The sequence below is a fragment of the Phaenicophaeus curvirostris genome, chromosome 1, assembly GCF_032191515.1.
Source record: "Phaenicophaeus curvirostris isolate KB17595 chromosome 1, BPBGC_Pcur_1.0, whole genome shotgun sequence".
Classification (NCBI taxonomy): Eukaryota; Metazoa; Chordata; class Aves; order Cuculiformes; family Cuculidae; genus Phaenicophaeus; species Phaenicophaeus curvirostris.
In genome coordinates, this window is record NC_091392.1 from 25,392,788 (window position 1) to 25,405,935 (window position 13,148).

Sequence of the window (13,148 nt, forward strand, 5' to 3'; positions counted from 1 at the left end):
GTCTTGGTGACTACAAAACAATGTTTGATAAACAATTAAAAGCCCTATGACACGCATAAGTCATTAATTTGACCGTGACAGCTTTTAACATCCTTGCTTTCTACACTATACACACACAAAAATAAATTCACAAAGCCCAGTTTTCTACTTACAGCCCAAACTACGTTTAGAGATGGTTAAATTGACTGTTAAAAATATCTACCTCCAAATAAACCTCAGTTAACACAAAAAACCTTGGTTTACCCATTTTAAGAATAAGTTATATACACACAGTATCAGGACTATCACTGATCTTGCTTGCATTCCTCAGTATGTATTTTACAGAGAAATTATGCAGCATGAAACCCCAAGGGAAATACAACAAAAGCGTCTTTAGTAAAACATAGAAACTTTAATTTACATTCAAAACTACAACATATTCATAATAAAAAACTTGTGACTAAACAAATGAAAAACAATTTGTAAAAATCATTCACGTTATTAAATAGGTCTGTACAACCAGAGATTTACAAAGTCCCTCTGCATTTTCATCTTTCAATGCACAACTGAGTTTAAAGGTTCTGCTCGAATATTCCCCAAGTCAAGAGCTGAATCTGTCTCTTCATCAATTTCACCAATGACAGCACTGCAATGAAAAACAGGTTATTTGTTGAAATCCCCTGGCACAAGTCTGGAAAACCAGAAAATTAACTTGCTAGTGAAGATCCCCATGCCCACACCCCCTTTTTCTTTAAAAACTTGTCGAGGTCTCTTTTGAACTTCAAATACTGATGGCTATAAGTAGAGTCCAAATGAAGCTGCTGGGTTTTTTGGGGTTAGGTTTTTTAGGGGTTTTGGGGGTTATTTTTTTGTAGAATACAGATTATAAGAATCGGACACTACCGGTCTGGTTTAGGCAGTAGGTTAGCATCCAAAACAAGAACTGGAAATCTTTTAGTCAAGAGAATAGCTTTTCAAGAGTAACTAACTGTAGCAATTCTTAAGTGCCTACAGCATCGGATAAGAAAGACAATTCCCTTAAATACAGGCTAATAAAATTTTATTAATGCATCCAAGGGAGAATATATAGTGTATTTCATCTATGCGAAGACTTACGTGGACAAAAACACTAGCAGACCTAGTAAAACTGCTTTAAAGAGAAAAGAAAGTTTAGTTCCCATCCCCACACTCGGGATGGGAACTAAACCAGAGGGAACAAAAAGTCTGATCCTTCTGGCGCACCCTTCTATTCACCACTTCAGAGACTTATGAGCAATTTCTCTATCTACAAAATTAACTAAAGGCCACCAGAAGTCATCTCATATTAATACAACAAATCGCTTTTTTTAATAAGTTTCTATCTTCAGTCTTTGATATATCCTGCAGCAGAGAGTTCCACAGTTAAGTTTTACAGTGTGCAATGAAATACCCTTATAGATAACTTGTTATTGGGTTATCTTAGATTTTCAATAAACAGAAAAAATAGAGGAATTTAAACGAAGCTATTATCTTGCTATCTTCTTCCACTACTCCTGATTTCACAACAACCCATAACCACAATAGCTGTGATTTTCCCAAACAGAAAAGCCTACCTATTCAGCCTTTCCTTGACAGAAAACATTATATTTCATACCTCTTGTTAGTCTCACTTAGGCTCTTCATGCGTTTTCACACATATCTCTAAAGATAGTGGAATACCAGGTTTTTATGCAATGACGTGATGATGTCTACTGCTTTAGTTTTCTTCCTAGTAATGCCTAATATTACTTCTTCCTAGTCAATCAGTATTGCCTTGAAACAGAAAATATGGTCAGCTGAGAAGCCTTCTTAGTTCCATCATTATCTAGATCTTCACTATGCTGGGGCCTTAGACAGAACAAACGTAAACTGCTTATGCCAAATGAACGTTAAAGTACTGACCAGCATGAAACTTCATTTCAAATTTGAGTGTCTTCAAGAGTCTCGCGTGAAAGGAACTTGAGCCTGAATGTTCGTCACCATTCCATTTATTAGCTTTGTCCAAAGTGACTCGTTAATTTAAAACATTGCCTTCGATTAGAAACCGTTCATATCAAAGACTGCATTCTTCTTTAGCTCACACTGAGAAATATAGCTTTCTCAGAGATCTCATTGTCCAAGATATAAAAGGAATAAACAATATCTGCCACTTCTGATGTCTTTCAGAGGCTTTCTGCTTCTCAGGCAGCAAAAACACACACAATTGTTTAAGAGGTTTGGGGTTTTTAACCAGCTTTTCTTCACAATTTTCATTATTAATATTTAACATTAATACTTAATACCATTACAGATAGTATTAATATACCTTGCCTGGAGGAGTTTAAGGGATGGGTAGATGAGGCGCTGAGGGACATGGTTTAGTATTTGATAGGAATGGTTGCACTCGATCCGGTGGGTCTCTTCCAACCTGGTGATTCTATGAACATCACTTTTTATTTTTCTAATTCATCACACCCTTCTAAAACAGAAACTGTCCTTTTCCTTGTAAGAACTTTTACTTGCTGTTGAACCATACTGAGTTTTTGTGACTGATGCTGCATATTCACTGCTAGTAATACACAACAGAATGTCAGGAAACACTTTGTCTGGTTTGTTTCTTTTATTTTTTTCAGTAGTTCCTCTATTTTCTGACAGTCTCCTGTTTTAAAGTTACTGTCATTTGGCTATTATTTCTTTTCCCTTCTTTCTATAAGGATGCTGAATTTTAGCATGTTAAAGGCTGCATGAATACAGAATTATTCCTTCTAGCAAATACACTTCTGATCTTGTTAAGTTTGCAAAAAAATAGAATAATTTCTATAAAATAACGTTTTGGGTATATTTCAGCAATTTGTAGTCTGATATTGTGAAAAAGTGAAACAGCAAACCATTATCTGGCTTTTTATACGTATTTGTACTATTTGAATAAAAAGTTACTGCTAGAGTAAGCACATTGAGCCCTTCCTCAGTACATTTGTCAATTTATTTATTATTGCTTAAAAGCTTAAGTCAAAAGTGATGAAAGCCTTCCAAAATTATCTGCTTTCACAATTATGTTAAATAACAAACCCAGATATAAATTTAAGTCTTGACATTTCATAGTACAGAAATATCTATTACAATTAGAAGATTAAAGTTCCTATCTAGGCTCACATGTTGTTCACCGAGACATGTTCTTTTTCTGGTTGTAATAAAAAAATACATTTTTTTTCCATCAGTTTCAGAATGCTGCTGCAAAAGTCATGCTCCTAACAAGCTCAATTATCAGGCCTTCTTTCCACTTCTCTTGTAACTCTCCCACCTGTCTGGCACATCCCTACTTTCATCTGCCTTTAATGAGCTTTTACTCTCATTTTGTCAGGGCATTCTTCACCAAATACCAACTCATATGTTTGACCTACCACTACATTGGCTTCAACAGCTCTTACATGGTCAAGCCAGAACATTCACGCATCTTCCAGATTACAAAGTGTTCTCTGTGAACACTTTATCTAAAAAAACCCTGTTAAAAGTCAGTTTTGTATACCAGACCGTGACTTTCTTGCACACAAGTTGGTCACCTTTTTCATTCATAACAGATCCTGCCTTCTACAGACTGGAATAAAGAAATCTACACAGTGTCTACACTAAAGAAAGGAAAATGCTGAGGTTTATACTGACCTTTCCCAGACTGCTACTGGTACATGAGCTGGTTAATTTACAGCTCAGCGAATCTAGACTAGCAATACTTTAACATTACACTGCAATCACTTCTGAAACAGAAGCAGAGATATTTGCTACTTAATACGCCTCAGCTTTGACAGTACCATCAGTGCTACTCACAGATACAAAAATGCAAGATGCAGGAGGCTATCAAGATGTACACTGACACACCATGTATCTATACACACACTAAATTTCTATTAATTGGTTTAAACAAGAATATGCTATACTTACACATTATCACCTCTTACGATGTATAATCCCAGCACTACTTGCTCAACTCCTTGTGAAGAACTGAACACTCGTTCGTGGCTTTCATCCAAAATTAAGTTAATAGTCTGATCAAAACCTTTGAGGGTTCCCTGAAAAGATACACAAAAATAAAGCACTCAAATTACCTTTTAAATTTATCATCTTTGTTCTCAAGTATATCTTAAACATAGCAGCAATACTAAGGGTACTAGGGAACAGACACTTCATTTAGATTTTATCGTTAGGCTTAAACACCAACTGCTGGAGAATGAAACTTTAAAAGCTATAAATTAGTTGAAGAAAAGTACCTACATTTACTACTAAGTGTTCACAGTAAAAGCTACAGTAATCTTTAACACTGATAAAAAGTAAAGTCTCCCTTTCATCAGTGATGGCCCTCCAGACAACTAATTTTATATGTCTATACTATTTTAACCTTCCTTGTATGAAAGTTTCGAGAAATCAAATAAATAATTGAAACAAAGAACAGAAAAATTAGATTGTGTTCAACAGTATTGAAATCACTCTCAAAAGGCAATTTTAAGTGGTGTTTCTTTAAGGGAGATTAGCTTTGTTACACAAAATTACTCAATAGAAACCTACAAAACCCCACTAGAAGAATCTCTGTGCCACTCAGACTTACATTTGGAAAAAGAATAAAAATAATTGATTTTATTTCCCATCAGTAACTCATTAGGAAATTTAAACTCATGTAAAACACCATCATTCAAACAGCAATAATATCCATGTACGTCATCTACACATGTAACAATGAGTCAAATATACCAATTCCATTCAGGTCCTTTCCATACAAAGTATCTTGTATCACAACACAAAGTTTACCAGACTGACTCCAACCAGGCAGAAGATATACTGAAGCTAGGCTAGCATGTATCTGCTAAAAGTACTGTTTTTAATTTCCAGAGGACACGTGAAGCTAAGTACAGAGAGACAAAATGATATAATCTTCATTGAATAATCATACTATTGAGTTACACTCAAAATACGAAAGAGTAAAAGACAAAGGTGAAGGGGAGGAATACAAGAAAAATAAAAACAACTCAAAAGCAATAAACCCAGAACATTATACAGTCTAACATATAATAGTTTGCCAATCCTCAGCTTTCAGCAGAAACCAACAATTCTTCAGCAATCATCACCTGATGTTTGCCTATAGCCATAAGGAAAAAATGGTTTTAGCATGGAAGTTGAAGAGCTTACTAAATCAAAAGAAATTGATTTTCTTGTGCATTCGCATAGAAAAGGCCATTTGACAAAAATTCAAAACTAAGCTGACAGGCAAGAATCAGTGTTTAATTCACACAGTATAAGAAATGATGGCCACAAAGCTTTTAAATAAAAGTTGTAAAGGAGTGAACATATAACTTAGCATGGTTTCCTTATTGCCGTGACAGACATTCTTTATGGGGCAAACCAAAATGATAGAAAATACAAGTCTCACCACAATCATTCTTCCATCAGAAGTAATTACTGCAACAGTACCTAACAGTTCATTAAGGAAATAGATACATGTGAAATAGAACCATTAACACTTCCTGAAACATTCACAGGTAACTTAATTTTTATGAACCATTAAGAGCCAGAAAAGCTTATCAACATTTCTTTTTACAATAAAAAAAAGTGACATGGTTAACAGCAACATTTGATGACACTGTATTTTTTATGAAAAGCTGTTTTGGAGTTTCACTTTACCCAACCATGGAAAGTCATACAGAAACATAAAAACTATTAAAAGTAGACTCAAGATCTGAGTTCACCCCTCTTCCCACTACTAATTTCACTACCCTAAATTGAAAGAACATTAACAATTTTATAAACGCTTTAATTTCAATTCTTAAAAATAGCTTAGCAGTGGGGATCCCAAGTCTGGCATCCTACATCCCCTCACTAAAGATCTGATTAACCCAATCTGATGATCACATATCCATCATCCTGAAACGGAAAACGCCCATAGGTTTCTGGGAGTACAAAAACCTAGCAAGTGTTCTAAGAACACTAATTCACAGCTTTTGAGCAAACGAGGTAAAGCTGGTAGTAAAACTCAGGTTAGGAGCCCCTTAAGAGGCCAGATCCATTGTGAACGTCACAGATCAAGCAAGGTTTTGCAGCACTTAAGACTATAGGGAAACGTGTTCTCTGGGTCTCCGGTAACCTCCATTCTACCTGACAAACCAGTGTTATACGGCGAGAAGCCGTCAGAGCCAACCAGGAAGGCCTCAAGCAACGCACCGGCCGGCGAGCAGCTCGCCTAGGGCCGGGCACCTCCTCGCACAGCCGCAGCACGCCCGCAACAGCTCCGGCCCCCAACCCCGGCCTTCCCTCATCCCCGGGGGCGCCAAGGAGAGGGAAAGGCTCTTCCCGCCGCCCCCACGGCTCAGGAGGATACGGTTGATGTAGTTCTCCAAGGCCGAGGTCATGGCGGCGGCTCCCGCGCTTCGCCTCGCACCGGAAACACCCCGCGCGAGACAGCGGAAGCGGAAGCACCGAGGCACCCCACCCCCCCGCGACTCCGACACGCCGCTCGGCGCGCATGCGCAAAGGCGGGGAGGGACGGGGCAAGCGCACGCGCAGCGCCGCAGCTGGAACCAAGTTTCAAAGGGCGCGGAGGGGCGGGAGAGAGTAGGCTGTACCAAGTAGAGGCCGCTGGGGGTTGTGCGGGGGGTGGGGGGGCGTCTGCAGTGCCCCCTCCGCGGCACATGGCACCGTCCGCAGGGCGGGGCGCGCAGGCGCAGTGCGGCGGGTCTCTCGCTGAGGGGTGGGTGACAGAGTGGAAGGGTCCTGAAAGGTCGTGTAGTTATGGCCCCGCCCCGGCATGGGCAGGGACACCTCCCACTAGATCAGGCTGCCCAAGGCACCATCCAACCTGGCCTTGAACACCTCCAGGGATGGGGCAGCCACAGCTTCCCTGGGCAACCTGTGCCAGCACATCACCGCCCTCATTGTGAAGAAATTCCTCCTTATTTCTAGTCTAAATCTGCCCTTTTCCACTTTATACCCATTGCCCCTGGTTCTATCACAATAAGCCTTTGTAAACAGTTCCTCCCCAGCTTTCTTGCAGCCCCTTCAAGTACTGGAAGGCTGCTGTAAGATCAGAGCCCTTTCCAGGCTGAATAACCCCAACTCTCTCAGCCTGTCCTCGTGTGAGAGGTGCTCCAGCCTTTTGATAATCTTTGCAGCCCTCCTGGACCCATTCCAACAGCTCCAAGTCCTTCTTATGTTGAGGATTCCAGAACTGCACACAGTACTCCTGGTGGAGTCTCACAAGAGAGGAACAGAGAGGTAGAATCGCCTGGACCTGCTGGCCATGATACTAGAGGTAGTTACTCTTATGAAAAGTGGAATGTCCCTCTATAGCATAGACAGAATATAGTCTCTCTATAGAATAGACAGAATGTCCCTCTGATAGCATGTTCTCATTAAAAGTGTTTTCAAGACACATTTCATTCTTTCAAGATGATAACGTCTTGTGTGCAGTGTGATCTGTGCTGAACATATGTCTCTTCTTCTGTAATCCCCTCTGTTTACAGTATTACCCTATCTCAAAGGCAAGGTCAGACAGAGAGCTGCAATCAGCTACAAATTGGCAAGAGTTTTGACTGCTGTGAAGTTCATAATAACATTAAAATTAGTCCTTGGAAAATAATAGAATATCCATAAGATTTCTGGGAAAATTTATAAGTGGGAACTTTAAGTGGGAAATCTATTATTTAACCACCTTTTGTCTTACTGCACAACTGATGGAGATCACTGCCTCCTGTTGCCTGGGCCCGATCAAGGGTGCTTGCTTTCTAGAACTCAAAAATAAGTCTTGGAGAGTTTTATTTCCTGGCATTTTTGGTACCACAGATGCCCTGCATGTAGGAAATGGTGGATGCGTGGTTGAGGCTGAGACACCAGACTCGGGGGAGGTGGTTTTTGCGGTGACCAGACCACACATGGAATTGCTTGTGGCATCAAGCCAGCTGCTCCGCTTGGCTGTGGTCTGAACTGGAAAGTTATTCTGTTGCTTTAAAGAAAAGTGCAGTGGTCAAGCTCTCTGCAATCCAAGGAAATCTACATGTTTTTAGAAATAGGTGCATTGTGAAGTAACTGCTGATTCTTATGCAGAAGTTTGGGGTTACTCTTTCAGGAATCACCCTTCACCATAATCTGTAAATGGACGGATGGCAAATAGGAATATCCTGAAGAGCTCTTGCTTTTCCATTTCTGTATAACTTTACTGTCACTATCATTCATCCTGTTCCCTTCTGGTGGCCCATTAATTTTTCTGATGCATCCCTCATTATTCCTGCTTTCCACACTTTCTGTTCAGCCTACATGAGGCACACAGCATTTCCTCAGTCTTTTCAGAGTCCTGTAAGACAGAGGAGCTTATAGAATCATAGAATCATAGAATAACCAGGTTGGAAGAGACCCACCGGATCATCGAGTCCAACCATTCCTATCAAACACTAAACCATGCCCCTTAGCACCTCGTCCACCCATGCCTTAAACACCTCCAGGGCAGGTGAATCAACCAACTCCCTGGGCAGCCTGTTCCAGTGCCCAGTGACCCTTTCTGTGAAGAATTTTTTCCTAACGTCTAGCCTAAATCTCCCCTGGGGGAGCTTGAGGCCATTCCCTCTTGTCCTGTCCCCCGTCACTTGGGAGAAGAGGCCAGCACCCTCCTCTCTACAACCTCCTTTCAGGTAGTTGTAGAGAGCAATGAGGTCTCCCCTCAGCCTCCTCTTCTCCAGGCTAAACAACCCCAGCTCTCTCAGCCGCTCCTCATAAGACGTGTTCTCCAGCCCCTTCACCAGCTTTGTCGCTCTTCTCTGGACTTGCTCCAGAGCCTCAACATCCTTCTTGTGGTGAGGGGCCCAGAACTGAACACAGGATTCGAGGAGCGGTCTCACCAGTGCCGAGTCCAGAGGGAGAATAACCTCCCTGGACCTGCTGGTCACGCCGTTTCTGATACAAGCCAAGATGCCATTGGCCTTCTTGGCCACCTGGGCACACTGCTGGCTCATGTTCAGTCGGCTGTCAACCAACACCCCCAGGTCCCTCTCCTCCAGGCAGCTTTCTAGACAGGCTTCTCCTAGTCTGTAGCACTGCATAGGGTTGTTGTGCCCCAAGTGCAGGACCCGGCACTTGGCCCTGTTAAACCTCATGCCATTGGTCTCAGCCCAGCGGTCCAGCCTGTTCCGATCCCTTTGCAGAGCCTCCCGACCCTCCAGCAGATCGACACTTCCACCCAGCTTAGTGTCGTCCGCAAACTTGCTAAGGGTGCACTCGATGCCTTCATCCAGGTCATTGATAAAGACATTGAACAGGGCTGGACCCAGCACTGAGCCCTGGGGAACCCCTCTTGTAACTGGCCTCCAGCTGGATTTCACACCATTTCCCACCACTCTCTGGGCCTGGCCATCCAACCAGTTTTCCACCCAGGAGAGTGTGTGCCTGTCCAGGCCAGAGGCTGACAGTTTCCCAAGCAGAATGCTGTGAGAAATTGTGTCAAAGGCTTTACTGAAGTCCAGGAAGACCACATCCACAGCCTTTCCCTCATCCAGCAGCCGAGTCACTTTGTCATAGAAGGCGATCAGGTTAGTTTGGCAAGACCTGCCGTTTGTGAACCCATGTTGACTGGGCCTGATCACCTGGTTCTCTTGCATGTGCTTCATGATAGCACTCAAGATCACCTGCTCCATGACTTTCCCTGGCACTGAGGTCAGACTGACAGGCCTGTAGTTTCCTGGGTCCTTCCTGCGACCCTTCTTGTAGATGGGCACATCAGCCAGCCTCCAGTCCAGTGGGACTTCCCCAGTCTTCCAGGACTGTTGGAAGATGATGGAAGAAATCTGCTATGAAATCTGCTGAATCTATCTGAATCTATTATGAAATCTGCTGGATTCACTGGTGGCACTGAAAGACAATTTTTCAGGAATGTAGGGAGCCAGACCAGTACTTCACACAGGAAGAAATGTCTCAGGGATATTAAGTCTGGGCATCAGTAATAGAACCAAGTTAAACTACAAAACTAATCCTAGTGCTTTAGCTGTCTATGTCTATAGGATATAATGTAATCATTGTTAGTATACAACAGGTTTCCAGAAGCATTCTGCAATATGTTGTTGTAGTATGTCACAGAAAGAACTGGTCTGTCTCAACATCACACGTAACCTGAAGGTCTCATTGCCCAGCCAACTGCAGGTGGACTGCAGTACTGACCAGGATGGATTTGCAGGGTCCACCCTGATAATGGATACAGACGGGAGCTGAACATGCCCAAACAGGTGCACGTTTTTGGTATGGGTTGAAGTTAGTGAAATGAGCCTATTAGGAAGGCATGACCCCAAGCATATAAAGGAATGAAGCAAGGGTGAGGTTTAGAGAACATTCTCCCACTAGACTCAGCATGGGACTGACAGGACATCACATTGCTGTGGTGGTAGCTATGTTTACCCCTCCCTTCCTTCCTCCCTTCCTTCCTTCTTTTTTCTTTCTTTCTTCCTCTCGTTCTCGCTTTCTCTCTTTCTTTCCTTCTTTCCTTCCCTCTTTCCTTCCTCCTTTCCTTCCCTCTTTCCTTCCTTCTTTCCTTCCTTCTCTTTCCTCTTTTGATGCACCACTGCTCGAGTAATCTTCGTGGGGTCAGATTAAAGTAATTTTTTTCCACCTGCTTTTTTTTAACAGTATTGAATATTTATTGCACTGGATGTCAACCTCTTCAGATATAGCACTGTGTGGGAAGTATTCTTTCAGAGTATGAAAACAAATAGTAGGCCATTTCTAGTCTAGCATACTGTGAAATGAAATGTTACATAAATTATGCATTAAAAAATATTTTACTGTAAGTTCATGACCTTCAGTAGACAGAATATTAGTTCAGGACTTAGAATATGGAGTTCCCCTTTGGTCAGCTTTTGGATGGCAGTAAGAAAATTTAACCTCTGGAAAGTTTTCCAGTCTGTCAGTGAAAAAAGTGATTGTGATGGACTTCATAAAACATTCTAAAATAACAGTATATCTGTGTATAATCCAGAGATGAGATTTGCTGAAGCAGTGAATACACATTCATAGCAGAAAGCTCTCACAAATAGTACTTAGCAATAAATGTGAGGAAATTAACTTTCTGAATTTTATTTTCTTATCTTGATTTCCAGAGTTTTCCCCTCTATGTTTCATAAATTTTCATGCACTGGAGTATTGAGAATGCATGTTTTAGTAACTGCAAGGTACAATCAGGTGTTAAACTCAAAATTCAAAATCCTTCACTTTACTCCCAGTTTTGTAGAAGAAACATGGAATAATTCAACAAAGATGAGGTGCCAGACTTTGATCCTATAAAAAGAAGTGTCAGATCATTTAGCAAAAGATGCTGACAAAAATGAGGCCAAACTGATGTTGCTTAAAACATCTTGGTTCTATGCTCCCCGACTTCCGTGTGTCTGTCTTTCAACTGCAAAATTATTTTAATAAATACTCCAGGAACAAATTAGCAAGAGGTGCAAATTAACTCAGTGACCGGCCCATGGTTTAATTCCTGCAGAGAGTTCTATTTCTGGACAGCAGAATGTTATTGTTTCATCTCCTTCTGGTGTGCTGATAGTTTCTTTTCACATTGTAGTCATCACAGCTACAGAGAAAGCAAAATGAAGTGTTTTAAGGCAAATTATCCAGAAAAAAACAGATAGATGTTTCCTGGCACCTCTGAAAGTAACTACACCGAAGTAGTCTCTTAGGAATCTGTCTAATGGCTCGGCCTTTATCAAAAACATGACAAGAGAATATAAAATGCTCTTGGAACCAGGCATTACATAATGGCCATCATCTTCAGCTCTTATTATAAAAACCTTAACAACTGCCACTGAACCTTATACCAGGATTGGAAGTAATTACTGCATGTTCCATGTAAGAGGCTGAAGATTTTATGTGTATGTAGTTTAACACTTTCATTTTCATGCTATTCCTTCTCCTTGTAAAGACAGATGTTTTAAAAAGTCAAGAATATGAGATCATTAGGATACAAGCATGCAGTATAAAATATTAAAATAACTTGCATGGTGACATTACTTCAATATCTGATCCCCTGAGGATCTCTCATCTTCTTGTTATTTTAATAGTGCCCCTGACAAGCAATGGAGGTCTATTTTTCTTTTTTTACAAAGATCAACTAAGACCCAAAGAGTCAGGCTTTGGTCTGGGCTCCTGAAGTTAGGTACCCAGGCTTTGCCGAACTAGGTGCACTCTCAATATAAAGGAACTTTAAAAAGATAATTCCTGACCATCTATGCAGGCTTTCTGTGCCTTTTCTTGCACGCAGTAGCTGTGCCCTCTTATCACGGTCCTAATTGATGTTCAGCCTTCTGTTTGAAGTCACCACTACTACTCTCCTCTTACATAATAAACCTTCACAAAGGAGGTGTTTCTTTTCTATAAAAATTAAAAAGATATTGCTTCTCCTCCACAGTAGCAAGGCTTGATAGGCTGTGTTATAACCCGGAGCCATAATTTGCCCTTTTGTTAAAGCTCTGCCACATGCGGAGAAAACATTGAATCATTAGGCTAGAGAGAGGGCACCAAGAGAGTCTTAAACTGTGGTTAAGCTGCTTATCCAGTAGAGGGAAATCTTGGCTCCTGGTTGCTATTACAAGTTCTTTCAATTCAGAAATCCAGTGGCATTTTAGATGAGATGAATAAGCAGCATTGATTCTCCACAGCTGGGCAAGATCACTTGAATCCTAACCTTAGACAGAAATGCAGTATCTTAAGCCTAAGCATCTCACCCTGGTCTTCTTTAAAGAGAAAAATAATTCATTTTCTACCACAGGATGAGATGCATTTTTCCTCTAAAGATGTCTCTGTTTCTCTGATACCTATAAACTGAGCCTAGGGTGATGAACATAAACATGGACATTTCACAGGTTCACACTTACATTAGGCCAAACAAATTTTCTTCCTGGTGACCAGACTTGCCAATATAACTTTGGGTTTAGGATTGGAAACCTGCAGCTAGGTACCCTTTTGCCTGTTTCTAACCTTCAGTTGCTGTGGAACTGCTCATGAGGATGCTGTAAATAACAATATGAGTGTACGCTAAACAGTTGAATATGAACATAATGCCCACTAAGCTCTCGATCAATTTAAGAGACAAAACAGCTTTTTAAAAAGGCTTTCCCTTTCTCTTATAGTTTATTTTGCTAATTACATAACTTGTTGTC

At 41.0% G+C, this 13,148-nt stretch overlaps 1 protein-coding gene across 1 annotated transcript; it reads right to left on the minus strand.

Annotated features, from left to right (window-relative positions):
* Positions 1-371: 371 nt before the first annotated feature.
* On the minus strand, positions 372-6,440 carry LSM8 (LSM8 homolog, U6 small nuclear RNA associated). Its single transcript, XM_069850853.1, has 4 exons — positions 6,338-6,440; positions 5,393-5,433; positions 3,913-4,040; positions 372-625 (listed from the first exon to the last, which is right to left on the minus strand). The coding sequence occupies exons 1-4, from the start codon at positions 6,366-6,368 to the stop codon at positions 535-537; spliced, it is 291 nt and encodes a 96-aa protein (XP_069706954.1). The 5' UTR covers positions 6,369-6,440; the 3' UTR covers positions 372-534.
* Positions 6,441-13,148: the final 6,708 nt, after the last annotated feature.

Excerpts from the sequence above, each read along its gene's own strand:
- LSM8 (XM_069850853.1), bottom strand. The coding sequence starts at position 6,368 with ATGACCTCGGCCTTGGAGAACTACATCAACC. Across the intron at positions 4,041-5,392 it reads CTGATGGAAGAATGATTGTG|GGAACCCTCAAAGGTTTTGA; the intron begins GTGAGACTTGTA and ends GTATCTTTTCAG. Across the intron at positions 626-3,912 it reads ATCGTAAGAGGTGATAATGT|TGCTGTCATTGGTGAAATTG; the intron begins GTAAGTATAGCA and ends TTTTCATTGCAG.